At 55.4% G+C, this 27,636-nt stretch overlaps 1 protein-coding gene across 1 annotated transcript; it reads left to right on the forward strand.

The window, feature by feature from the left end:
• Window positions 1–32: 32 nt before the first annotated feature.
• TCF25 (TCF25 ribosome quality control complex subunit) lies at window positions 33–27,371 on the forward strand. The gene is made up of 18 exons (XM_017339568.4): window positions 33–306; window positions 9,035–9,196; window positions 10,891–10,965; window positions 11,602–11,720; window positions 12,267–12,332; window positions 16,170–16,252; window positions 17,482–17,612; window positions 18,130–18,229; window positions 19,193–19,286; window positions 20,129–20,221; window positions 20,337–20,442; window positions 21,472–21,631; window positions 22,957–23,044; window positions 23,612–23,770; window positions 24,105–24,195; window positions 24,791–24,870; window positions 26,705–26,777; window positions 27,111–27,371. The coding sequence occupies exons 1-18, from the start codon at window positions 118–120 to the stop codon at window positions 27,267–27,269; spliced, it is 2,028 nt and encodes a 675-aa protein (XP_017195057.1). The 5' UTR covers window positions 33–117; the 3' UTR covers window positions 27,270–27,371.
• Window positions 27,372–27,636: the final 265 nt, after the last annotated feature.

The raw sequence follows: 27,636 nt of genomic DNA on the forward strand, positions 1-27,636 counted from the left end.
AGCGCGCAGACGCGACACGCCAGCCTCGCGCCAGCGCGCCGGGTGTGCGCAGGCGCGCCGCCCGCTCTCTTCTGCTCTTCCTTCTCTCTCTTCAGACGTCAGCGGCCGTTGGGTCCTATGTCGCGCCGGGCCCTCCGGAGGCTGAGGGGGGAACAGCGCGGCCAGGAACCCCTCGGGCCCGAAGCCCTGCGGTTCGACCTCGGTGAGGACGATGACGCGGAAGAAGGGCCAAAACGGAAACCGGGTGGCCGGCGCCCTGGGGGCGCAGGGAAGGAGGGCGTCCGAGTCAACAACCGGTTCGAGTTGGTGAGGAGCGGGGCGGCCGGGGGGGGGACCGGGGGAGGGCAGGCGGGGGGCGAGGCGGGGCTGCGGGGGCGGGCCCTTACGTCACGGGGCGGGGCCACCCTATGCTGTACTCGACGGAGGGGCGTGGCCAGGAGCTGAATGGGGGCGTGGCCTAGCGGCCCGGGGCGGGGTCAAGGGTGGGACCCAGCGAGAAGGGCGGTGTTACGGGGGCGGGGCCAGCCGATTCTGTGCTCTGTGGAGGGGGCGGGGCTAAGATGTGAGGGGGCGGGGTCAAGGGGCGGGGACGGTCTGCGGAGAGCAGGACCGGAGAGGGTGTTGGGTGAACAGGCAGGCTGGGCTGCAGCAGAGTGCGCAGGGTGCCACTTCTCTGGGTCTTGAGGCAGAGACAGCAGCCACCTGCTGGTCCACTCTCGATGCCCGCGAGCTGGGGCCTCGGTCCAGGTATTTCGTGTGCGTGGGAGGGTGTGGCCTCCCACGGTGCCTGTTAGCAGGAAGCTGAGCTGGGTGCGGAGTGCAGGGCTCCCACAGATGGGAAATTAGGTCAGCATCTCAGAGCCCCTTCCACGTGCGTGATTCACACTCGTGTCTCCCTTTCATGCAAACGTTACCTACGCCGCCGGCTCTGGCCCAATGCGCTCCTTCAGTCGTCCTTGTCTCCAATGGAGGCCTCTCCATTCGTTCTGTGCTGGGGCCGGCCACCTGGATGGCATACCTGATCCTGATGTCTGTCTCTCGCTGGCTCACAGCCCACTTGCAGAGTTGGGGAGCTGCCCGTCCTTTCCCAGCCCCACTTCTGGTCCTGTCACTCTGCGTGGTGTTCTGAGCACACGCTGTCACAGCCCTCCCTGGCGGTACCCAGTGTGCCTGGAAGGCTCTTCCACTTGGTCTCTTTCTCAGCTCGCTCTCGGCCATGCCTGCTGCCGGAAACTCTCCCCAGACATTGACACACGTCTGACCCCCGACCGCCCCTTGGCTTGGCTTAGGTGCCGCCTGCCGGCTCATGCCTGGCTTTGCCACCTGATTTAAAATCGCAGTCAGGGCAGGTGTTGGCTCAGAGATTGGGGCGTGACTTTGAACTCCCCCTCAGAGTGCCTGGTTCTCAGCTTGGCTTCTGCACCTCGGATCCAGCAGCATTTCTGCTGACGCACACCCTGGGAGTGGGCAGAGAATGGCCAAATCCTGGGGCTCCTGCCACCCATGTGGGAGACCCAGATTGAATTCAAAGCTCTGTGCTCACTGCACCCATTGTCACCTTGTAGCTCTGATGTCCTCACTGCTGGCCCTTGTCACCTTGTAGCTCTGATGTCCTCACTGCCTTTGTCACCTTGTAGCTCTGACTGCTCACTGCAGCCGTTGTCACCTTGTAGCTCTGATGTCCTTTGGCCTGACCCAGACCTGGCTGTTGGAGGTATTTAGGGAGTGAACCGTGGATGGAAGATCTTCGCTCTCCATCACTGTCTGCCTCAATAACTTTTTTTAAAAACTGCAGTCACTGCTGTTCTCCCATCTCTTTTTCTGGTCTTCTTTTCCGCTGAAGTTTATTACTGAACACACTTAATAGACTGTCTATTCCACTTACTTTATATCAATTGTATCCTACAGTGGAGTATCAGCATCATGAAAACAGAAACTCTTATTTGTAAATGTGTCCCCACTTCCCAGGAGGCCTACACATAGTTACTGTGTAGTCTTAGATAAATAGTATCTGTGCAGGCTAGAGTGCTGCCTGTGGATCCGGCTCCACCCCTTCACAGATGGGAGAACTTGAACAAGATACTTAATGAAACTTTGGGCATGTTATTGTTAACCTTAGGTACTGTCAGGATTAAATCCACTAAAGTGTATAGCCTTTAGTGCATCCTGGGCGTGTGGTCAGACCAGACATAATACGATAAACTGAGTCAAGAGAACAAAAGAACTTCCCTAGAAATGTGCAGTCCTGAGTGCCTTACTCAAAAACACGTCTAGGGACTGGTGATGGCTTCCTGGGGAGGAGGCAGAGCACAAATGGGGGTCTGGTGTCCATCCTACAGAGTCACCTTGTAGTCCGACTGTGCTCACTGCAGCCATTGTCACCTTGTAGTCTGACTGTGCTCACTGCAGCCCTTGTCACCTTGTAGTCCGACTGTGCTCACTGCAGCCCTTGTCACCTTGTAGTCCGACTGTGCTCACTGCAGCCATTGTCCCCTGTAGCTCCGGCTGTGCTCACTGCAGCCATTGTCCCCTTGTAGCTCCGGTTGTGCTCACTGCAGCCATTGTCCCCTTGTAGCTCCGGCTGTGCTCACTGCAGCCATTGTCCCCTTGTAGCTCCGGCTGCGCTCACTGCAGCCATTGTCCCCTTGTAGCTCCGGCTGTGCTCACTGCAGCCATTGTCCCCTTGTAGCTCCGGCTGCGCTCACTGCTGGTCCATTGTCCCCTTGTAGCTCCAACTGCGCTCACTGCTGGCCCTTGTCACCTTGTAGCTCTGACTGTGCTCACTGCTGGTCCGTTGTCACCTTGTAGCTCTGATGTCCTCTTTCTCTCTGTCATTCTGCCTTTCAAATAAATAAAAATCAGCTTAGTTGAAGTATAATCTGTGTGTAATAAAAGACACCCATTTAAAGTGTATGGTTTGAGTTTGACAGCTGTGCAGTAGACCAGTGTCACCACCACCACTGAGTTATAGAAGGTTTTATCATTGTTTTTCGCCTGTGTCCCCACTTTCTGTCAGTGGGAGGTGCCTTTTTGGGGTTCATGTATGAGGAGTTGTTCTTGTGCCCCTGCGATCTGTCTGTTGGTGAGAGGTGCCTTTTCCAGGTTCGTATGTGAGTTCTTCCTAGCCCGTGCCCCCGCTGTATGTCAGTGAAAAGTGCCTTTTCCAGGTTCCGTGTGTGAGGAGTTGCTTCCAGCCCGTGCCCCCGCTGTATGTCTGTTGGTGAGAGGTGCTATTTCCGGGGTCCGTGTGCAGTTGTGCAGAATTGCTCTCTGCGTCTGACAGCTCTTGCTCATCGTATGCTTGTGAGATCGACTCTTTCTGTGGTGTTCCGGCTTGTCCCTCTGCTGCGGAGCAGTCACACACTGTGCACATACCACATGTTCGTCCATTTACTTTGTGGTCGATGCCTGTGTTATTTCAAGTGTGGGGTATTAGGACTAAAGCTGTGTGAACATTTGTATAGAAGTCTTTATTTTCTGTTCGACTGAACACCTGGGACGTGAAGAGACTGCAGACCCTTCTCTGAGGCGAAGGCAGCCTTGCCCAGCCTGTCTCTCTGTACTGGGCACTGCCAGTCTTGCAGTCAGGCGTTCTGTGGCTGTGCAGTGCCATCTCTTTTTGTTTATTTGCATTTCCCTGGCCATTTGTTTATCTTACGTGAAGTGCCTCTTCACATTTCTTTGCCCATTTTTATGTGATTGTCTTCCTATTACTATTTAATAGGAACTCTATGTGTATTTTAATGCATGTTTTGTGTCAGATGTGTGTATGGTGGATATTTGCCCCCAGTAATACTGCAAGTGAAAAACAGCTGATTGAAAATACTGGTGGTGGGTCTGGTGGTGAACTGGGTAAGCCATTTCTTGCCACACTGGAATCCCATTTTGGGGCACTAGTCGCTGCTCCATTTCTGATCCAGCTCCCTGCTGATGCACCTCGGAAGGCAGCACAAGATGACTCAAGTGGGCCACCGCCACCCGTGTCGGGGATCCGGATGGAGCTCCTGGCTCCTGGTGTCAGCCTGGCCCAGACCTAGCTGTTGAGGCCATTTAGGGAGTGAACCAGCAGACAAGATCTTCCTCTGTCTCCCTCTCTGTTGCTCTGCCTTCAAGTAATTAAATACATGCATCTTTATAAAGTATGTATTGGGGGGTGGGTGTTTTAGGTGTTTTATGCATTCCTTTTTTTTTTTTTTTTTTTTAAGATTTATTTATTTGGCCGGCGCCGCGGCTCACTAGGCTAATCCTCCGCCTAGCGGCGCCGGCACACCGGGTTCTAGTCCCGGTTGGGGCGCTGGATTCTGTCCCAGTTGCCCCTCTTCCAGGCCAGCTCTCTGCTGTGGCCAGGGAGTGCAGTGGAGGATGGCCCAGGTGCTTGGGCCCTGCACCCCATGGGAGACCAGGAAAAAGCACCTGGCTCCTGGCTCCTGCCATCGGATCAGCGCGGTGTGCCGGCCGCAGCGCGCCGGCCGCGGCGGCCATTGGAGGGTGAACCAACGGCAAAAAGGAAGACCTTTCTCTCTGTCCCTCTCTCTCACTGTCCACTCTGCCTGTCAAAAAAAAAAAAAAATTTATTTATTTGTTTACAAGTCAGAGTTACACAGAGAGGAGAGGCAGAGAGAAAAGAGAGAGGTCTTCCATCCGATGGTCCACTCCCCAATTGGCTACAATGGCCAGAGCTGCGCTGATCCGAAGCAGGAGCCAGGAGCTTCTTCCGGGTCTTCCAGATGAGTGCAGGGGCCCAAGGACTTGGGCCATCTTCTACTGCTTTCCCAGGCCAAAGCAGAGAGCTGGATGGGAAATGGAGCAGCCAGGACTCAAACTGGTGCCCATATGGGATGCTGGTGCTTCAGGCTAGGGTGTTAACCCACTTGTGCCACAGTGCTGGCCCCTATGCATTCCTTGACACCTTTGGGGACTCCTGCATCCCATGCCAGTCCTGGCTCTGCTCCCGATTCTGTCTTCCTGCTGACGTACGTCCTGGGAGGCAGCAGGTGATGCCTTCCACCCATGTTGGAGACCTGGATGGAGTTCCAGACTCCTGGTTTTGACCTTGCCCAGCCTCAGCCATTGTTGCCATTTGGGGAGTAAACCAGTGGATGGAAGACCTCTATGTCTGCCTCTGCCTTTCAAATTCAAAAAAATTAAATAAAAATTTTGTAGAATAGAACTGTCAACTCAAATTTAACCCTTTTAATGTATATCATGGTGATTTTAGTGTATTAAGAATTCAGTCATTTACTGTATAAATATGTGCATTCCCTATGCTGCTTTAGACCCTTCCATCTTTGAAGGACCAGCCATTCATTCTGCAAAGAACGGATACGTACTCATTCCAGATAGGGCTGTGCCTCCTGCCCTCAGGTCTCAGTCCTCCTCGCTGTCTAGGCACTGTCCACCTGCGTGGGATCCCAGGTAGTATGTCACAGACTGGGGGCCCACTTCACAGAAAAGGGGATGCAGGCGTGAGCCCACAGCTTTGCTCTTCCTGGAAACTGTTGGCTGGATACAGCTGTGGAACAGTCGTTGAAGGCACAGTTTTAAAGCTTTACAGTCAGTTGCGGGTTTGTCTGTTTTCTTCTCAGTTTCTTCTTCTTGGATTTGTAAAGCTTCACCTGTACCTTCAACGGGCTGTTCCTCAGTTCTGTCCAGTCAGGGTTCCCAGTCCCAGCTCCGTGCTGAATCACATCCTGGGAGGCAGCAGAGATGGCTGGAATAGTCGGGTCCCTGCCACCCACATAGGAGACTCGGGTTTTGTCTGTTTCTCTGCCTCTCAAATGACAAAAATTTAAAAAACACCTCAGATATTGAAGGATAAATTTAGTGAAAAATACAGAATATCTCTGTACTGAAAAACACAAGTATTGCTGGGAACAGTGACAGCACATGTGAGGGGAAAGACGTCCATGTTCAGGGACTAGAAGACTGGCATCGTCAGAATGTCATTTCCCCAGGTTGGTCGAGTCCAGTCCTTCTTAGTCTACAGACTGCAGAGCAGGCTCTGTGGTCAGGCTGATCATACAGTTCACATGGGAATGCAGAAGATCTGGCGTGGCCAAGACACCCCTCAGAAAACTCCACCTGGTTTCCAGGCTCGGTAAAGCATCAGGATGGTGTGGTGTTAGCAGAAACGTGGACAGATAGAGCAGCGCAGCAGAACTGGTAATTCAGAAACAGGTCCAGTGGTTAAGAAGCTGCTAGGACACCCACGTCCCATAGAGGAGTGTCTGGGTTCGAGTTCTACTTCTCTTGCTTGCTTTAAGATTGATTGATTGATTGATTGATTTGAAAGGCATAGTTAGCGGGGGGGAGGGTGGGCAGGAGTCTTCCATCCACTGGTTCACTCCCCAAATAGCTGTAACAGCTGGAGTTGCGCTGATCCAAAGTCAGGAGCTTCCTCCGGGTCACCCATGTGGGTGCAGGGTCCCAAGGACTTGGGCCATCTTCTGCTTTCCCGGGCCATAGCAGAGAGCTGGATCAGAAGTGGAGCAGCCAGGTCTCCAACCAGCGCCCATTGGGGATGCTGGTACTGCAAGTGGTGGCTTTACCTGCTAAGCCACAATGCCGGCCCAGGGACACAACATCTTGACTCAGGCATCTTAAACGCATGCCCCAAAGCGGTGGTTAGGAGAAGTTTCTAGGGCAGTTCCCACAGAGGCCCGTGTGTGTGTGAAGGTTCGTTCTTCAGAGCCTCCTGGCTCGTTTTGGCAGGTAGGGTTGGACAGATGTGGCTCTGCTTTGATACAGCTTTCACAGTGGCTAGTAAGATTTATCTCGAGGTGACTGACGCCACCTGCTGGTGGAGGCCAGCATAGGTGGCAATGAATCATGCGCTGTCAGCGGAACTGCTTAGAGACGTGCCTGTGTGTACAGCATCATTGTTTGAATTAGCTTTAGCTCGACATTTATTTATTATCATTTTAAAAATATTTTATTCCTGTTTATGGCTTGTCTCTCCTTTTTTAAAAAAAGATATTTATTTTATTTATTTGAAAAGTTTCAGAGAGAGGTCTTTCATCCATTGGTTCACTCCCTTCATGGCTGCTGCAGCTGAAGCTGAGCCGATCTGAAGCCAGGAGCCAGGAGCTTCTTGCAGGTCTTACACATGGGTGCAGGAGCCCAAGGACTTGGGCCATCTTCTACTGCCTTTGTGGGTGCATCAGGAGGGAGCTGGATCAGAAGAAGTGGAGCAGCCAAGACTTGAACCAGCACCCATATGGAATGCTGGTGCCACAGGCTGGGGCTTTAACCTGGTGTGCCACAGCGCTGGCCCCGACTATTTATTTACTTATTTATTGAAAATAGAGACAGACAGGTGATCTTCCATGTGCTGGTTCACTCTCTAAATGGTAGTATAGCCAGGTCTGGGCCAGGCCAAAGCCAGGAGCCTAGTACTCTATCCATGTCTCCCACATGTGTGCAGGTGCCCAGCGCTTGGGCGTCTTCACTGCTTTCCCAGGCCGTTAGCAGGGAGCTGGCTTGGAAGTGAAGTAGCCGAGACTCTACTGGCAGTCTGATACAGGATGCCAGCTTTGCAGTGGCAGCCAGGTAAGAACAGCAGTGGCATTTGCCTTTCATCCCCATCAACGAAGTCACCATGGAAAGCTGATCCCACTTCTATTTTAAAACTCTCTCAGGGTTGCAAGGGTTGGAGTTGATTTCATTCTTATTTTTTGAGCTTTATATTTTCCAAATGTTCTAAATTGAATATAAAGTTGCCTTTATCTATTTCTGCACCTCCCAGTTGATGTGCTGGTTTGTGAGTGTTATCGGCCTTTCGTTTATTTGCTGAAGTACTGAAACTTTCCTCATGACTTGCGCCCTTCCCTGTTGTCCCACTGCCTGTCTCCCCTCCCGAGAGGGTGTGTCCCTCCATTCAGCGCCATGCTGCTTAGATTTACTCGTGTGTGTGTGTGTGTGTGCGCGCGCGCGCGTGTGCATGCCCGTCTGCCCAGCTGTGGCTCACTCATTCTCACTGCTGTTTGGGGCTCCACTGGTTTCCATGTGCAGTCTGCCCTCCATGTCTGTGGATTCAACCACCAGGGAGCAGAAATAATGAGAAAGAAATGCAAGTACAGACTTTCCGTATTTTCTCCCTAAAGGATGCAGCGTAACAGCATTCACACAGTGCTTACGTTACGTTAGCGATGATTTACAAAAGACAAAGGCATGTACATGGGTTATGTGTAAATCTGCGCCATTTTATGTAAGAGACTAGAGAATCTGCGATGCCAGTGTCCCCAGGCCCACAGATGCTGAGAGACAACTGTGACTCCTGTCATCACAGTCTGTGGGCAGGTGGGTCCTCACTGCGTCCTGCGTGCCACTGTACACGAGCTGAGGATTGCATAGGAAGAAGGACTCCAGTGCCCTGGCTGAGCCACGCATTTTAACTTTCACCTTGGGGTGGTGCTCAGTGAATGGGGCGACCGTGGTGCTGCTTCGCTGTGTCATCCTTGAAGGCAGAGAACACCGAGTCTCTCAGGGGGCCCCTGACTGAGGCACCCTGAGCCAGAACTTGCTAGAGGGGCCGGCGCTTGGCGCAGCGGGTTAACGCCCTGGCCTGGAGCGCCGGCATCCCATAAGGGCTCCGGTTCGAGTCCCAGCTGCTCCACTTCTGATCCAGCTCTGTGCTATGGCCTGGGAAAGCAATAGAAGATGGCCCAAGTCCTTGGGCCCCTGCACCCGCGTGGGAGCCCAGAAGAAGCTCCTGGCTTCGGATCAGCACAGCTCTGGCCGTTGCTGCCAATTGGGGAGTGAACTGATGGTTGGAAGACCTCTCTCTCTCTCTCTCTCCTCTCCTCCCCTCCCCTTGCCTTCCCTCCCCTCCCCTCCCCTCCCCTCCCCCTCTCTTCTCTCTCTATATAACTCTGACTTTCAAATAAATAAATCTTTAAAAAAAAAAAAAAAACTTGCTAGAAATAGAAAGCTCAGAACTCTCTTGGCTGTGCCTTCTCTGCATTCACATCTGCCATTCACATCATGACTGCTTTGTCAGGCAAAGCCCTTGTTCCTGTCCAACCTGTTTTTCCAGATCCACATTGAGGACCTGGAGGATGACCCCGTGGGAAATGGAGACAGGTCTGGCTGTGCCCTGGCAGACTCCATGGCATCAGGGAACAAAGCAAGGGCTCAACACGGAAGCACAGAGCCCAGAAGAGATGCAGAAGTGGCCAAGGCAGTGCCTCCAGAGCAGGTATGAGAGACCACGGGCCGGTGTCAGAGAGCAGGGCCGCCGGGCATCCAGCCATACCTGCTGTGCTCGCATTTTCTGAGCTGGATGCTGTTCACTGCCCAGTTCCCCTGATGAGAATTGCATGAAATACCCAAGACCAGTAGTGACATCAGGGTGCCTGGGTCTGCGCAGCAGTTTGTGTCCACGTGTGGCATGTCCTCCTGACTGTGGGCCGTCGGCCTGGGTGCTGGGAGGAATGTGCATCACGCCACAGAGGAGGGTCCTTGAAGAACGGGGGTCTTCCCACTGGATCCCTACAGGAGGGGTTTTTAAGTTTGTGTGTGTGCTTTTTTTTTTTTTTTTTAATCTTTATTTATTTACTTGAAAGACAGAGATTTACTGTCTGCTGGTTCACTCCCTAGATACCAGGGCTACGCCAGGCCAAAACCAAGTGCTGGGAACTCAGTTCAAGTCTCATGTGACAGAAAGGAGTGCCTCTACTTGAGCCATCACTTGCTGTCTCCAGGAATGTACATTAGCTGGAGTCAGGAGCCAGAGCCCAGGACTGAGCCCAGGACTGAGCCCGGCACCTGGTGTGGGACACGGGCATCTTGGTCACTGGGCCAGATGCCAGCTCCTGAGGGAGGTTTCCTCTTTGATCCCGAAGATGTTCACTTGGAGCCTTCTGGTCCCTGCAGATGAATCTGTGTGCCCCAGGACCAGTAGACATGGGAGCACTGACCCAGAGAGCCAAGCAGGCCCCTAGTTACGGTTGGGGTCTTGATAGGCGGACTTAGAAGGAGCAGACCAGGTGCAGGTAGGAGAGTGAGGGCAGAGGCACAGGGGGTCATAGTGAGACAGCCTTGGCACAGCAGGGCCCTCGTGTCCACCATGGCTGTGCTGTGGCAGGGAGTGACTGACAGGGTGATAAAAGAGAGCTGGAGGGTTGGTGGGAGGGTGGGTAGGTAAGTGGCCGTGAGCCACTGTGAGGTTGGGCTGAACTGTAAGCTCAGGGGTAGCCCACAGCCCATCAAGAAAGGGTCAGGGACGGGGTACCACTGCTGTGGCATAGTAGACTAAGCCTCCACCTCTGCGTGTGGTGCCAGCATCCCATATGGGCACCGTTCCTTATTCCAGCTGCTCCTGTTCCGATCCAGCTCACTGCTATGGCCTGGGAAAGCAATGGAAAATGACCCAAGTGCTTGGGCCCCTGTACCCATGTGGGAGACCTGGGGGAAGCTCCTAGCTCTTGGCTTTAGATTGTCCCAGCTCCAGCCATTGCAGCCATTTGAGGAGTGATCTAGCAGATGGAAGACCTTTCTGTCTCTCTCTGTAACTTACCTCTCAAATAAATAAATAAAACCTTTCATGTATGTATGTGTATATATATATATACACACATATATATATGAAAGAAAGGGTGGGAGAGAAAGGCCACACTGTCGCATCAAAGGATACGACTTGAAGGGACTTGAAGGGACGTCCCGGGTGGGGAGGGAGGGGAGATGGATAGATAATCATGTTCAAATGGAGATTGCTGGTGCTCTGCCTCACAATAAACACACAAATAATCCTTTTTGAACCCTGATTACCTCCTCTGGTGCTTTAAAACAAGAAACAAGCAGAGGAGGGGGAATTGAGCTTGCCGCTTTGGTTGTCAGTTTCTGAGGTTGTGCTTCTCTTTCCACTGGTTCACATGTGCCTCTTCCATTTAGTCTCATGCAAGTAGCAAACTCCGAAAGAAGAAAAAGAAACAGAAAAATAAGAAAACCGGCACAGGAGAGACTTCGGTACGTGTGTCAGGCTTGGCTTTGGCTCGTCCTCTGCCTGTTTCCTGCAGCCGTGGTGAAAGAAGTTGGTTTTTTGTCACCATTAGGAGTGTGGTTGCTCAGGAGGTCAGGGAGGAGGAGCTTAGCTCCTGTTGCTTCTGTCTTTGTTCCCTTCTTTCTGTGTGTCCAGCACGCGTTAGGAATCGTGTCCTTGTGACAGAGGGGCTTTGGCAGGACCGTTGCCCATCACCCTGGGTGATGCTCACCTCTGTCCCCTTTACTCGCCCTGACGGACTGAGTGGTGGGGCGTGGGAACCACCTGGCTGTCCCCAGGAAGTCTGTTTCCAAGACTGTGTGTCCTCGTCTGTCCCGACAGCTCAGCTGGGTTGGGAAGTCCCCACGCGAGCAGCCTGCGTATAAGGCTAGCAGCCTCGTCTGTGACCCGAGGGTTTGCAGGGTTCTGTGATTCTCTTCTGAGCTTGCTCATGCAAAACACCTTTTGTTTTTGTCTAAATATATGTCTGTCATAGAATGTTTAAAGTACCCTGTTCTTTAGGAAGTAAATACAGCTTAGTAATTCTTATAAAAATCACTTGGGTATTATTTTAACTTTCAGAAAATCAGTGTGGAGATTAATAGGTTGTCTTGGGCTTTTAGGAAAATGGACTGGAAGATATCGACCGCATCTTGGAGAGGATTGAGGACAGCAGTGGGTTAAGCCGCCCAGGGCCCCCTCTCCTGAGCTCCAAGAAGCACGTCCTGTACGTGGAGCACAGGTACGGCCTCAACTCCACTGCATGGGAACAGAAAGTAATTTTAAAACACAGATTGGCGCTGTTTAATTTCCAGACAAGGCGGAACTGCTGAGTTTAAAAGTGGCCAGAGTTTGTCACTGAGCATCCAGCAGCAAACAGGAGCAAGGCTGAAGAGAAGGGGCCTCGTCCACACTGTCGGGGTCTAGTGTTGCTCTTTACGTGCCCCTACCCCACCCTGAGATTGTCTCCAGTTGAAAAGGGAGAGACGTTCTTGACTCACTGCCCCCACTTGGCCTTGCAGGCAGATGGTTGCCGTGTGCGCAACACCTGCCCAGGTGCCTTACCTTCCCACAGAAGGACCCACTGCACCCCTCTGATGCCCTGCGGGAGCCCTGTTCCCTGGGTCTCACGACACGTGGGGGTGGCCTTAGAGAAGGTAGGCCTGGAGGTTACCGTTGTGGCCAGAATCGCTGTTCTGCTGGGTTCTCAGGTGGCTCTCTGGAACGTCCAGGATCACTGTAGGAGACCATGGTTTAAGTTTTCTTGCTAATATTTCCATTTCTCTAGACACTTGAATCCAGACACAGAGCTGAAAAGGTATTTTGGTGCTCGTGCAGTGCTGGGTGAACAAAGGTAAGACCTACTGTAAGCTGCCTGATGGAGACTTTGGTTCCTTTTTGGGCTGTCTGCAGGGAGGGAGGCACTTTCCTGAAGCCAATGAAAAGGCCCTGGGTGGGGAGGAGTTTGTATAGTGCTAAGATGCCCACATCTGGCACCAGCGCCTCTGGGTTCCATTCACGATCCCAGCTCCTGTCTGGCTTCCTGCTGATGCAGGCCCTGGGAGGCGGTGGTGCTGGCTGAAGTACTTGAGTCCCTGCCACCCGTATCAGGGACCGGTATTGCGCCTCTAGCTCCTGGCGTCAGCCCCTGCCCAGCCCTGTATGATGTGGAAATTTAGGAAATGAGACAATGGATGGGAACTCTTCCTGTGTCTCTCTCTCTCTGCCTCTCAAGTAGATAAAAATAAAAATTTTACATTAAGAAACAGGGGCAGGCATTCGGCACACTGGTTGAGTCTCCACTTTGGGAATGTTCCTGTCCTGTATCTCAGTGCCTGGTTTGAGTCCTGGCTACTCCACTTCCCATCCAGCTTCCTCCTAACATGAACCCTAGGAGGCGGTAGGTGATGGCTCAGGTACTTGAGTCCCTGCCACCCACATGGGAGACCTGGAAGGAGGTCCAGCTCCTGGCTTTGGCTTAGCCCACTGTTGAAGGCAACTGGAGAGTGAACCAGCAGGTGGAAAATCTCTGTTTTTGTCTTTTAAATAAAAATGGTGAGGGGTGGGAATTTTCAGGTAGCCTCCTTTGACTCTGTGTTGATGAGTCTCTGTATCTTCCCAGGGTGTTTCTGCACACCCCACACTTCCTGTCCCACATGACGTGGAGGAAGTTCTGTGCCATGCTCTGGTTTTGCAGGTTCTGAGTCCTGAGAGTGGTTTTCTGCACTGTTATATAAGCATCATGTGCTGACACATTTATCAGACTGTGTCCAGATGTTGCCTGCATGGACCCCCTGCAAATGGGGGGCATCTGTACCAAATTGTCCAGGAATGGCTATTTCCAGTTCCCTACATGTTGCCAAATTGCCCTCAGAAAGACTGGCCCACCGACTGAGAGACACATTTGTCCTCTCATCCACAGCAGGTGTATGATTTTAAAATCTGTCGTGAGGCCAGCATTAGGATGCTTGGGTCCCATGTTGCAGTGCCTAGGATCAAGTCCCGCCTCCACTCCCAATCTAGATTCCTACTGATGGACCTAGCGCACCTACTTGGATGACAGCCGGGAGCCGAGAACTCCATCCAGATCTCCCCTGTGGGCGGCAGGGGACCACGTCTTGCACTGCCTTCCAGGTGCATTAGCAGAGAAGCTGGACAGGAAGTAGAGCAGGCGGCAGCTCAACCCGCTGTGCCACAGCGCCGGCCTCAAGGACCAGTGGGTTGTCTGCTCTCCTCATAAGGCCATTTGCTCACACTTGCCTTGTGTTTCACAATTTTTGCTTTATACTTTGCTTTAGGTTTTTGATAAGTTATTCTGACTAAAGACTTTTATATTCTTTTTGGAATATTAATGAAAAATACTTGAACTGTTGATGATGTCGCCTTTGTCACCCCGTATTGTTCTCCCCACCCTTGGCGCCTGCTTGATCTGTCTCTGCCATTTCGTTCCATTTGCATAGTCCTGTTTCTGCAAGTTATAGTTATTTATTGATTAGTTTGTAATAATACTGTTACAGTTAATTGGCGGTGATCAGTTAATAATAATTGCATTTATTGCTATAGTATTACACTTTTTTGGTGTTTTTGTTTGTTTGTTTATGTGTATTTGAAAAGCAGATGACAGGAAGAGAGAGACAGAGATCTGCCTCCGGTGGTTGAGTACCCACATGCTCACAGCAGCCAGTACTGGACCCCTCTGAGGCTGAGAGCCTGAAAGTCAATCTGGGTCTCGCTCATAGATGCCAGGGACCCAAATAAGCTGTTACTTCCAGGGCGCACATTAGCAGGCAGCTGGGTCAGAACCGGAGCTGGGACTTGAACCCAGGCACTCTGACGGGAATCCCAACTGGCGGCTTATCGCTTAAGCTGTGCGACAGTAGCCATCCCACCACTGTCATTTCTCTGGGCTTTTAAGTGATACCAAAAGCTTTGACTGAGAAGCCGCTGCCCCCTCTTCCTCCCCACCCACCGCTCGTCCTGCTGCTCTGTGACAGAGTCTGAATATGTATCTGTTTCTTTCTCCTCGTGCTCAGAATCTCCACAGAACCCAGGCCTTGCTCTCTTCCTGGTGTGACACGATGTCAGCCGCTTGCCCCTCTCCCCCCACCACCTCCTGGCCCGTTCTGCATCACCCCACTGCCCTGTGGGGTCCACGGCTGACTGTCAGGTTCTCTGAACCCCCCTCTACACCTCTTCCCCACCTCACCTCCCAGCATCTGTCAAGGCCGCCTTGTTCCAGGCTGTTCCAGATGACCACAGTGACTTTGGGACCAGGCCAGGCCACACCTGCGATTCTGCAGTACGGTTTCGAGTGTCCAGTCATTTCCCACTCTGCAGCCTACCAGTTACCAGAATTGGGCCCCATGTTAGCGTCCTTCATGTTTTGACCCTGGTTACTACACAGTTTTTTTCTCTCCCAGTTTTTGGTTTTCTTAAGGCAAATGAAATAGGCCTTTTTATCCAGCTCCTAACAGTCCAGCTCTGTATTCATTCTTTTTGTTTAGCTTGAATTCAGTAATTCAGGTGATCAGAGCCTAGAGAATAACGTCCAGGCACCCATGGCCATCCCTGCAGGGCCAGCAGCCTCCCTGCCGCCCCCAGCACTGCTCTGCCTGCTGCAAGGCCTCTCAGCCAGCGTGTGCAGTGTGTCGGTCCATCAGAGCCCTCAAGGCAGCCCTCTTGGTAGAAGAGCAGGTTCCTGAGCACATAGTCTCGGGGCTGGATGTGCAGACCGCGTGGCACGAGTCCTGGGGAAGGCCCTCCGCAGCTGTGTCGCTTCCTGACAGAGTCCCAGGTGGCTCATGGCAGCTTTTGTGTCTGTGTGTCCACCCTGGTGTCCCCCTTCTTACAGAGTCACCAGGATCCTAGCGGGGGGCAGTCCCCACCCTAATGACTGTATCCAGACTTTATCGTCTCAGCACCACGGTGGGGTTGCCTCTCCATCCTGTTAATATCGTTAGAGTATAACTTTGAGGATCAAATCTTTGCATGTGTTCAGAGGGACAGAATATTCAAACAATAGTGGGCGTGTGGCACCTGTAACAGCTGCCACCAGGAACAACGGGAGCTCTGCCTGGGCAGGGAGGGTAGGGCCTGTTCCCTTCTCCAGGAGCTTAGCATCGTCTCACTGCTGCCCTCCATGCTGCTTCCAGGAGTTTGTCGAGGTCCTTACATACTCAGGCTTATCCTCCAGGGTTACGGGGAGAGGGAGAGACAGAGATCTTCCATCCACTGGTTCGCTCCCCAAATGGCCAAGACAGGACTGAGCTAGGCCAAAGCCAGGGTCTCTCACATGGGTGGCAGAGGCCCAAGCACTTGGGCCATCTCCCAGTGCCTTCCCAGGTACATTAGCAGGGAGCTGGATCAGAAGTGGAGCAGCTGGGACTTGAACTGGCACTCAGGGCATGCTGATGAAATTGCAGATGGCAGCTTAACCTGCTGTGCCACAGTGCTGGCCCTCGTCTCACTTCTGTGCCCTTTATTGTAGGTTTTCTTCCTACTGCTGCCTCTTTGCTAGACTGGGTGAATCTTCTTTCTGTTTCTCTGTGTTCTGTCCTTGGGGCAGTGCCCGTCCCCACCCTTCCCCGCTGCTCCCATGCTCCGTGGTCTCCCACAAGTCACTGCGAACATGAAGTAGCCAAGGCTGGGTCCCCATGTGCCACAGGAGGTAAGCTGTGTCCTCTTCTCCCAGGCCACGGCAGAGACAGCGTGTGTACCCCAAGTGTACGTGGCTGACGACCCCCAAGAGCACCTGGCCCCGGTATAGCAAACCAGGTGAGGATCTGTGGGGGTCGGGGCAGTGGCCGATACTAGAAGTGGTTGGGCTGGGCCCCCGCATTTGTGTGAAGCCAGTGTGTGGCCCCTGGTTCTGTGTTTTCTCACCACCTCAGGGCTTGAGCACACTGGTGCTGGTGGCTGAGAATCTCCCAGGTTCCATCCATGTGTGTGTTCCTTGAGTCTGTTTGACACTCTTGTCTGTCTTTCTGCCGTGGGTACTATAGTTGAGTTTGTTGTTAAAAGTGCAGTGATTTTGTGTCTTACTGCAAACAGTTCAGCACTCGTAAAGTAAAGAAAAGAGTGCAGAGGTGAGTCCGTGTCTGTCAAGGATGCTGGGCCCTCCGAGAGCCTGGGGCAGAGATACCACTGTCAGCACTGCACAGCCCCCACAGCCGCTGCCTCTGCTCCTGTGTCTGCGGGGGTTCCAGAAGATTCCTGTGCGCTCAGCACTTCTGAGCACCTGGAGTCTAGTGCTACTGGAGGAGAAGCCCTGCTTCTTTGATGACATCCTCTGATCTGGGGGCGACCCCACCCCTCCCCCACCAGCCTCTTACCTTCCTAGCAGAGAGCAGGTGGGAGCTGCCTGTGGTTGTAAAGAACTTGGGCCTTGGTAGGGCTGCGGAGGGCTGAGAAGCACTGACCTATTGGGTGGGGGTCCTGGGTGACTTTCTCAAGTTTATCAGAAGAAACTGGGGCCCATGCACCCAAAGTCAGACACAGCAGCAGACAGAAAGGCCTGTTTCCCAGTCCTGCCTGCCCCCTGCCCTTTCACAGGCACCCTGGATATTCTTTCAAACCAGACTTGATCTGGTGCATTGTCTGGCCCAGCCGTGTCCCATGTGTGTCCCTGTCCCTGATACGCCACTCGTACTAGCCAGGCTCGTGGTCCTGGGCCACTCTGTGCTCCGTCCACGTTGAGCTGGATCTGAGTTCTCTGGGGAAACACAACTTTGAAGAAAACCAAAGCAGCCGGATGCTGGCTCCCGGTGTAGCCCCAGCAGTGAGCAGCAGGCCCTGGGCACTCCGGGAGAGAGCTTGGTGCACTGTAGCGTGAGGCTTGGCGGCAGTCCAGCCCCAGCCTCTGGCAACTTGCTTCAGTTGTTTGGACCTCTCAGGGTCCTCTCCAAGAAGAGCACAGTGCTGGGTGAAACTGCCTGGGGCCACTACCCCTACAGAGTGCCAGCAGCCAGCCCCTGCACACCCTCCCCGAGCGCTCTGTCCTTCAGGTCTGTCCATGCGGCTGTTGGAGTCGAAGGCAGGCCTTTCCTTCTTCGCCTTTGAGCACAGTGAGGAGTACCAGCAGGCGCAGCACAAGTTCCTGCTGGCCGTGGAGTCCATGGAGCCCAACAACATCGTGGTACGTGAGCCCTGCAGCTCCTGGCCGGGCCAGGCAGTGTGCTGCCGCTCTGCTAGGTCCTGTGTCCCTCCTGCGACTGTGCAGGGCAGATCGTACTGTGACCAGAGGGAGGCGCGTTTAGTGCCTCCATCCACACCTGGCATGTCCCAGCTCCTGGGGCAGCCGGCCAGTCTGCGTCCTCTCCGAACCTCGTGGCTGCCCAGGGCAAGGTGCTCTTGGCAGTTCCCGCTGTGTTCTGCCTGGGAGAAAGAGGAGCGCATTTTCCATCCTCCTTTCTTGAAGCATTGGAGAGAAATGGCGCCAGCCCACGTACGCCAGGTCCAGGTCCACGCTTTAAGGCAAGCAGTGGCGTGGCTTAGCGGCCATAGCACCTGTTTTACCTGGGGGATACTGTGACTGTCACCCTGGTGAGGACTTCTCCCAGCTTCAGTAAAATGCCCGAGGGAGAGGCACGCCCTGTCTTGTCACGGGAGGCCTCTGCCTGCGGCTTTCCTCCAGAGGTGCCCCTGCCCTGCAGGTCCTGCTGCAGACCAGCCCCTACCACGTGGACTCCCTCCTGCAGCTCAGCGACGCCTGCCGCTTTCAGGAGGATCAGGAGATGGCTCGAGACCTTGTCGGTACGGTGGGGCCTGTTCGTCCATCGTGCGTAGGGACAGCTGAGGCTCACAGGTGTGGGCAGATATTTGTTACAGAGGATACGAGTGGGTTTGCCAGGATATTTGAGTCCCAGATCCACTTCTGGTTCTTGCTTCCTTGTGATGTACATGCTGGGAAGCCTGAACCAGGTTCCCCACCTCAGCTTAGACTGCCATAGTCCTAGCTGTGACGGGCACTTTGGGGAATTAAACCAGTGAATGGAGGTTCTCCGTCTCTGCTCGTCAAGTAGAGAGATACCTGTGTACATGCATATATGCGTCTTAAAAAACACAACCCTGGTTCAGGCATTTACTTACCTAGCAGTTAGGGTACCAGTTGGGATGTCTGCGCCCCCTGCTGGGGTACTGGTGTTTGAGACCTGGCTCCAGCTTCCTGCTCGTGTGTGCTCTGGGAGGCTTGGTCCCTGCTGTCTGGTGGGCCTGTATTGCATTCCCAGCTTCGACCTGTCCCAGTCCCTGCCTTTGTGGGCTTTTGGAAAGTGAACTAATGGATGAGAGCACTCTGTCTCTCTGCCTCTCCAATAAAAAAGAACAACAACAAAAAATTATTTTTAATAAAAAAGCTGTCCTTCCCAGCTGCTGGAAGCACAAATCGACTCTGTTTCTCTCTGGATTTGCCCATTTGGGGCACTTCCCCCTTGGAGTCACGCGGACAGGGTCTCCCTCGCCGTGATGTTCAGGATTTCTCCAGGCGCTGCACTCCCCAGCCACTGCACACATGCCACCGGTTTTTGAGGATGTGGTTTGCATAGGACGCGGCCTCAGTCACACCTCAGGGCATGCAGAGTGTCTCCATCTCAGGCTCAGGGAGACCCAGAAGGTCACACCTGTGCCCTCGGTGTGACCTTGCTAGACCTTTCCTTGCTGCAAGCCCACACAGCTGCCCCGCGTGGCCATGACGCCCTCCCTGTGTTTGGCCCACAGAGAGAGCGCTGTACAGCATGGAGTGTGCATTCCACCCCTTGTTCAGTCTCACCAGCGGGGCTTGCCGGCTGGACTACCGCAGACCTGAGAACAGGTGAGCACAGCCCGCCCTGCACTGGCTGCTCGAGCGTCTCGCCTGCCCTTTCCCGGTGAGCCCCACTCGGATCACTGCAGGGGCAGCTGCAGGCGGTGTCACTGCTCTCAAGGTGCGCTCCACTGGAAGCTGTTAGGTGAGAGGGCTGGGCTCGGGACAGGATGGGTCGAGCTTGACTTGTCCACCTTAGAAGAGAGGCCTGCAGTCATAACTGCCTGTGTTTGGACAGAAGGATCTGGCCCCAGTGAGTTTACTGTGCTCTGGGATGCCTGGCAGCCGTGTGTCTCAATTGTTGAATCAGCGAGCAGTTCAGATTCAGCCCCAGCAGTGTCACACGTAATGTCTCCCCTAAAACTGCCACTTGACATCAGCCCTCACCAGCCGGGCCCTGTCCCAGGATCTGCCTCCCTCTGGCCGTCCTCAGGATCCTCAGCGCGGGCTGCTGTCCCTTTTGTCCACTGCTTTCCTCTGTGTCATTTTGATGTCTTCTAATGAAAGGCTTAGTCAGCAGGGTAACTGAACCTCACAGCATGTTAGGACTTTATAACATCTGTTGAAATTTGATAGATTCACATCGTGATTGTAACGTTGGAGGATTTTAACTCTGTGCCCTTAGGTGGTAAATAGTAAACAAAACTTTAAGTTTCAAATAAGCTCGTCTTTGAAGATGCAGATGTGCAGTTAACTGCGTGAAGCGGAGCACAGGCTCTCGGTGCTGCACACACTGCATTGGGAGGCCCGAGGGCAGGGCCACGGGCCACGGCCATCCTGGGCGGGTCTGTCTCCTGAGGCCTTGCTGCTGTGCCCTTATTGGGATTCACGGGGATCTCTTTTGGACCCAGGAGCTTCTACCTGGCCCTCTACAAGCAGATGAGCTTCCTAGAGAAACGAGGCTGCCCACGTACTGCGCTAGAGTACTGCAAGCTCATTCTGAGGTGAGGGGCCCTGGGGCTGCTGGTCCTCCCTGCGGAGCTGGGGGTCTGCAGACTGGGCTGTGACGACTGCTCCCTCTGCTGCCTTCTGCTCTGCCCACTTCCCTGCCTCCCGAAGCCTGGAGCCAGACGAGGACCCACTATGCATGCTGCTGCTGGTCGACCACTTGGCCCTGCGGGCCCGCAACTATGAGTACTTGATCCGCCTCTTCCAGGAGTGGGAGGTAGGTGTGGCCGTGTACTGTCACTCAGAACTTGCGGTGAGTGGTGTGAGGCTGGGGGTGGAGCCAGAGCAGATCCCAAGGTCCTCCCGCTACCTCTGCTGTGTGGAATCCTCCAGCCTCTGTCAGAGCCCTGGTGTGCGTGCACACTGCTGGATTGTAGGTGCACACTGTGGGAGTGCACACGCACCCATGTACACACATGCAGACCTGTGCGTGCAAAGACAGCAGTGCTGGAACCGTGAACGTTTGTTGTGGTCAGAGAGACCAGAGAGTTTGCCGTGGTCAGTACAGTGTGATGCTGCAGGAGAGTTGGAACTGTGTGGGGCTGGCGCAGGGACCCCCAGCATATGTGGTCACCTGGGGAGGGCGCCCCAAGTCCTGAGTGTGGGGTGGCTGTGCACCACGGGAGTGCTAGACTGACACATCCACGGGCTCACGATCGAGTGTGTACTGATGTGCCAGGTGTCAGGGCCTCGCCCATTAGTACAGGTCTGACAAGGCACACATACTCGAGCATGACATGATAGCTCATGGGTAATTGGATAACATTTGCCATAATCGATCAACCAGTGTCACGTACAGGGAGCTAGAAATTCCTAGGGAAAACAACCCTAGAACGTGGCTACAGAGAGTTGTCTGTGGTGGTTTCTAAGGGTACAGCTCTGTGGAGACCATGAGCCCGTGTGGTACGGAAAACCTAAGCCACGTTGAATTGTACGCACACTTGAGCAAGGCAGGAAAAACAGTCGGGAGTGGTGCTGGGAGCAGAGGCCCCTTCCGAAGTTATTTTTCCACACTGGGACGGCGACAGTTGCTCTTGGGTGGCTCTGAGGCCCTCCTCTCACCGCCGCTGACCCCACCCTCTCTGCATGGACAAAGTCCCCCAGGTAGGAGTGCACGCGCCCTTCGTGCACAGTTACCGTGGTGCCCATGTGAGCAAGGGGCTCATCGAGGGACATGGAGTACCCGTGAACTTGACATTGTCTGTGTGGCCTCGAGGACCCAAATCTGCTTGTGCATCGCTTATAGGCTCATCGAAACCTGTCCCAGCTGCCAAATTTTGCCTTCTCTGTTCCGTTGGCGTATTTCCTGCTGAGTCAGCAGACAGAGCTCCCGGAGCACGAGCTCACCTCGGCCAGGGAAAAGGCCTCCCTCTTGATCCAGCAGGCACTCACCATGTTCCCTGGAGGTGGGTGTGCGGTCCGCCCTGGGGAGTGACTCGCCTTCTGGTGGTGGAGGCCAGGTCCCAGCACTTCCTGCCGTCGTCAGGAAGGTTTGGAAGCCGATCCCCAGTCTCAGTGAGCCCACTGCACACCGGCCTGACGCCCACCTTGGGCTTCCGTTCTGGGGCAGGAGACAGCCAAATTAGCCAGAAGATACAAGTGCAGTGTGTTAGGTGGTTTCTGGTGCTAGGGGGCAGGCCCAGCCCAGAGGCAGTAGACGGGCAGCAGCCTGGGCAGTCAGAAGAGGAGCTACACTTGTGCTGTGCTGGGAGGCAGAGCAAGGGGCCCTGGTCCTCGAGGGCTCCCAGCAGACTCAGCACCCTGAGCCGCCCCCACACCTCCCCCCCACCAAACACATACACGAGTGCCCACAGGGGCATACAGCCAGGCTGCTGTTTGGTTGGACCGTGGATGAATCGACCCTCCCCTAAGAGCATACATGAAATCACTCTAAGATGAGGCTCTCCGACTAGCACTGGCTGTGCGTGGGACGCTGTTGCATAGCCCATGTGCCCACACTGAGTGACCACTGGTCCTCTGGGCAACATCCTGGAGTCCACATTGCCTCGTTGGTTCTGGGGGACCCAGTGAGGGGTTGAGGCCGTTCCCAGCATGGGCGGAACTCGTGAGGCTTCGCTCAGGATCTCCGCCTTCTCACTGAGGCAGAGAGGCTCATTTCCTGTCCAGGAAGGCTCTGCGTCCTCGTCTGGGGTCAGATGCAGCTGATGGTGCCCTGAGTTCGCATGGGCAGTGCTGCTGGGGACGCAGGCTGGTGAGGCCACGTGCCGCCTCTCTCTTCCTGGTGGGGACCTCTGACAACTTCTAGCAGGCAGCTGTCTGGGGGAGTCACTGCCGCTCAGCCAGAGAGCACCACAGGCAGGGTGGGCTTGGACAGACTGTGTCTCGGGACAGGGTGCCAGGGCACACACCCCACCCAGGGGCTGCCGCCCTGACACCCGGAGCTCTGCCCTGCTGGCTCCTCTGTGCCGCTCTGCCGTGGAGCCTGATCTTCATGATCAGCACATCCATCTCGTGTGCCTGCTGAGGGTCATGGGCAAGTCTCTCGGGTGCAGCGGGACAAGCGTCTGCCCCCAGGGTCCAAGAGGACACACCCCAGCCTCAGACCCAGGATGCTCCCTGTAGCAGCAACTCGGAGTGGACCCACTGGCTGTCCAGCTGTCTCCACCCTCACACACCCAAGTCGTGTCTGGGACAAGGATCTCACCGTGTCCTGACCTCGGCTGGGGGCTGGGGTCGCTGGGCACATTGGAGCCTTTGCTTCCGCCTGCAGTCCTCATGCCTTTGCTGGAGTGTTGCAGCGTGCGGCCTGATGCCACCGTCGCGAGCCACCGCTTCTTCGGACCTGATGCGGAAATAAGGTAAAGAAGGAAGGGGGCCCCGTGTGTGTGCCGTGGGGTGCCAGGGGTGCAGAGCGTGGCTGCCCACAGGTGATGCTGGTGCTCCCCTGGGCTGGTGACCTCGCCATCCCTTGGAGGAAGGCGCTGGAGTCCAAGGGCAGAACACCCTGGCCCGAGAAAGGGCCTGGCTGGGGCAGTGCTCAGGAGGAAGGCAGGCCAGCACACCCCGCTTCCTCTGTCGGCACACACCCCGTTCACATTGCTTCTGGAAAACAAAGTGAAATGTGCACAGAAGAAAACGCCCGTGGGGAGCCGGGTGCAGAGCCCCCATCTGTAGACGTCCCGTCCCTTCTGTGTGCTCACGCTTCCATTGAGTGATTCGTGCTGAGGAGTGCAAACGACTTGCAGAGAAGAGCACAGAGCCAGGCACAGGTGCACCCCAGCCCCCAGCCAGGGCCAGTGTCCTCTTCCCCAGGGGCCACTATGCATGGCCGGACCCTCCCCCACCCCCGTGCGCAGCAGTGGAGCTGGTTCCAGGGCGGGGCCCTGGCCATTCGGGGGTCTGCTTACAGGTGCCCCTGTCCACAGTCAGCCGCCCGCCCTGCGCCAGCTGGTGAGCCTGTATCTCGGGCGGTCACATTTCCTCTGGAAAGAACCCGCCACCATGAGCTGGCTGGAGGAGAACGTCCGTGAGGTTCTGCAGGCGGTGGACGCTGGGGACCCAGCCGTGGAGCTCTGTGAGAGCAGGTGAGCTGCACGGGCAGGGGGGCATGTGGGGGCACGGTCTGCTCAGTGCTTGCCGCTGTCTGCCTCTGCCTTGGGTGGTGGGCACCTGGCAGAGACGGGAGCTGCCCCTTCCCTGCATTGGGGTCCAGTGCTCAGGACCGCAGCTGCTGCATCGGGCGTGAGCCAGGCCCGACACCAGCCCTGCTGCATTGGCCGTGCAGTCAGGTGAACCCTGGGCAGCTGCTTGCTCTGCTTGCCGGGTGGGGAGGCAGAGCCGCAGGTGGCCGGCTGGGCCGCAGCCCTTGTCTCCCACAGGCGCTGCCGTTTGACCTGCTCTTCTTTTCCCCGGCCTCAGGCGGAAGGTGCTGTACCAGCGCGCACCCCGAAACATCCACCGCCACGTGATCCTCTCCGAGATCAAGGGGGCTGTTGCTGCCCTGCCCCCGGTAAGGTCATGCTCCCAGCATGAGCTGGTCACGTGTGTGCTCCCGCCCTGCGAGGCGGTGTTGGTGGGGGATGCACACGGCTTCAGATGATTGACGTTGCGAGAGGCAGGTCCTTCCTGGGCTTGTCCACGGTCCCGTGACTGTGCTGCCGGCTCTGTGTGCCTTCTCTGCTGTCCTGGGTCGGGTCCTTTTCTGGCACCTACCTTGTGTGCTGCTACTGTCTGAATCCAAGAGAAAAACTTGGTGCTGTCATAAAGGGTAAGACAAGGGCAGGCCAGAGGCTGTCCAGGACGCCTTGAGTCACGTCTGGTGTACCTGGCTACTCTGCCACTCTTGGTGACTGACAGCCGACCTGCCCTCAGCTGGGCCTCTTGTTCTGGCAGCAGCAACAGCAGGTGTGTGTCTCGTGACTCAGCCACTCAGGTGCCTGTAGCCGGCAGTCACCAGATGAGAGTTGGTGACACACGGGTCAAGTGGGAGTGGTGATTCCCACCACGTACTCCACCGAGCTGTCCCACCTCTACCCAGAAGTGTCGTGCCTAGTGGACGTCCCAGCAGCATGCTGTCATGTGTCTGTTTTGTTCCCTCTCTGAAGGATGTGACCACACAGTCTGTGATGGGCTTTGACCCTCTGCCTCCCCTGGACACCATCTCCTCCTACGCCAGACCCGAGAGGTACCCCCTCCCGCTTTGCTGTCCTGCCTGCCTAGCTCTGAGGTCCGTGCTTTGGGGCTCCCTGGGACTCAGGGCCTCTGCATGTGCACAGCCGACAGGTCAGCACAGGAGCTGCAGGGGTCTTTCCTTGTCCCCAGGGGAAGGGGGGGGGTGATGTTTGGTGGGACCGCAGACCTGCTTTGCACTTGTCTGTGAGATTGTGTAGCAGGGGCACAGTCAGGACGGGAAGGTAGACACCAGTTGTCATGTCTGCAAGTGTGAAGTTGAAGCTGCCGTAGGACCTGCTGGGAACACCGGCAGCAAGGCTGAGAGAGGAGCTGGCGTTGGCTGGGAGGTGAAGAGGGCGGTGTGCCTGCTGCTGAGCAGGAAGCCCCGTGTGATCCAAGGCCCCGTGCCAGGAGCAGAGCGTGTGGGGTGTTCACAGGGCCAGGGCCAGGCGAGCAGGACAGTGGGACAGGAGATGACGTGGGTTACAGTGTTGTGGGCCAGCCTGCAGAATCTGCGACACAAACAAGGATTTTTTTTTCTTTTATAGCCTTTCCTTTTGGCCTTGTTTTGTTTTGTTTTTATTTTATTGGAAGGCAGAGTTAGAGAGTTCTTCATCTGCTGGTTCAGTCCCCAGATGGCCACAACAACCAGGGCCTGGTGAAGCCAGGAGCCAGGAGCTTCTTCCAGGTCTCCCACATGGGTACAGGGGCCCAAGGATTTGGGCCGTCTTCCGCTGCTTTCCCAGGTGCATTAGCAGGGAGCTGGATCATAAGTGGAGCAGCCAGGGCTAGAACCGGTGCACATTTGGGATGCCGGTGCTGCAGGTGGCGGCTTAACCTGTTAAGCCACAACGCCAGCCCCTTCTGGCCTTTAAAGCTGAGGAATAGTGGCCGGCACACACCAAGTGGCCCATCTCAAAGAGTCGCAGACAGATTTCCCTTTTGAAGGGAGCGCGTGCTCTCCAGACCTTGGCAGGCACCTGGGTAGACTGGGTAGACCGCATCCTGTCAGAAAACTGGAGACTGTGTGCACTGGAAAAGAGCTCCTGTTGAATTCTCCATTCTGTCAGGGTGGAAATCATGGACTCTTCGTGTGTTCATGAAAAGAACCTTCTGCTGCACTGGGCCTCGTCCCAGTGAGGGAGTGGTCCCGTGGCAGCTGCTCGCTCAGCCTCACTCTGTGGGCCCTGCCCGTAATCCCGATGTGGGCGCCAGTGTGTGCGCCAGTGTGTGGCAGAGAGGCTGCAGCCCCACCTCTCACCAGCAGGGGTCTCCACGCATAAGTAGCTGTAGGCTGCTGGAGGAGACAGTGAACCTACAGCTTTTCTTTATTTGCCTTTATTTATTTGAAAGGTAGAGACACAGAGAAAGAGAGAGAAGGAGGGAGGGGGGGAGGGAGAGAGGGAGGTAGAGGTAGAGGTCTTACATCCTCTGGTTCACCCCCCAAATGCCCTCAATGGCCAGGGCTGCACTAGGCCGAAGCCAGGAGCTTCTTCCAGGTCTCCCACATGGGTGCAGGGGCCCAAGCACTTGGGCCGTCTTCCACTGCTGTCCCAGGCACATCAGCAGGGAGCTGGATTGGAAGTGGAGCATCCAGGGCTTGAACCGACATCCATATGGGACGTCCTCAAGCTGTTCGGGAGCCACTGCCCACCCCAGGGCCCTCATCTGCTATGCTGTGCAGACATAGGGCCTCCATTGTGTCCTTGGGCTCCCTAAGGCTGCTTCCTGACCCTGCCAGTGGGAGATGGGTGGGAGACAGCTGACGAGGGCCGTTGTGAGTGGGGCTGGAAACCGGAGGTAGTAACTGATTTTGTCCTGTGACCCTTCTTGCCCTTGTCTTGCAGGCTAAGTCCTGTCAGCCATGGAAACACAATCGCCCTCTTCTTCAGGTCCCTGTTGCCAAATTACACCATGGAGGTACGTGGAGCGGCCTCGGCCCGTCCCTGCCGGGCTGGTAGACAAGTCCACCTGGGTGTGAGAGTCTGCAGCCATGCAGGCAGCGCAGGCGCAGGGAAGGACCTATGTGCAGTCTGCTGAGCAGTCGAGGCGGGAGCCCCACGGCCAGCGTGGCTGCTGGGCCGGCTCCCTGGGCCTGACGTGGCTTCTGCACCTTCGTTTGGTTTCTGAGAGCTCCCTCACTTTGGCAGGGACATGGGGAGGGTCTGGGGCCCAGTGCTAACGCATGGGCATCCTCGGGCGTTGGAGCACACACCTCCCGAGTCCCAGCCCAGATGTGTCTCGTTGCCACAGGGGGAGAGGCCAGATGAAGGAGTTGCTGGGGGTCTGAACCGCAACCAGGGCTTGAACAGGCTGATGCTGGCTGTGCGCGACATGATGGCCAACTTCCACTTCAACGACCTGGAGGCACCGCGAGAGGACAACCCCGAGGGGGAGGGGGAGTGGGGCTGAGCTGTGTGCACGTGCTGCGCCCCACACTGTGCAATTATGTTCCTGATTTCTGTTCTGGTCGGAATTGGCCAGGCCCCGCAAGTAGAAAAGCTGGATGTATCATCGGCCTGCGTCTTCTGTTCCCTGCGGGTGTCGGCGGGCGGTGCCCGCACCCATTCAGCCGCCTCCAGGGTGGGCTCCTGGAACTTGGACAAGGTTGTGTGGGGCCCCCTGGGTGCTCCCTGCTGGGGCAGGGTCCCTGGGCCCCTTCAGAGCAGAGCAGCACGTGTGACCTAGCTGGCCGATGAACGCCACCGTCTCTCCAATCTGACGGGGTGAGTTATCGCAAAACTACAGGGCGGGGCCCAGATGAAGGGGAAACCCAAAA

This window comes from Oryctolagus cuniculus, chromosome 18 (genome assembly GCF_051225735.1).
Source record: "Oryctolagus cuniculus isolate XC-2025 breed Fujian yellow rabbit chromosome 18, ASM5122573v1, whole genome shotgun sequence".
NCBI lineage: Eukaryota > Metazoa > Chordata > Mammalia > Lagomorpha > Leporidae > Oryctolagus > Oryctolagus cuniculus.

Excerpts from the sequence above, each read along its gene's own strand:
- TCF25 (XM_017339568.4), top strand. The coding sequence starts at position 118 with ATGTCGCGCCGGGCCCTCCGGAGGCTGAGGGGGGAACAGCGCGGCCAG. Across the intron at positions 10,966-11,601 it reads CCGGCACAGGAGAGACTTCG|GAAAATGGACTGGAAGATAT; the intron begins GTACGTGTGTCA and ends TTGGGCTTTTAG. Across the intron at positions 16,253-17,481 it reads GCCCCGGTATAGCAAACCAG|GTCTGTCCATGCGGCTGTTG; the intron begins GTGAGGATCTGT and ends TCTGTCCTTCAG.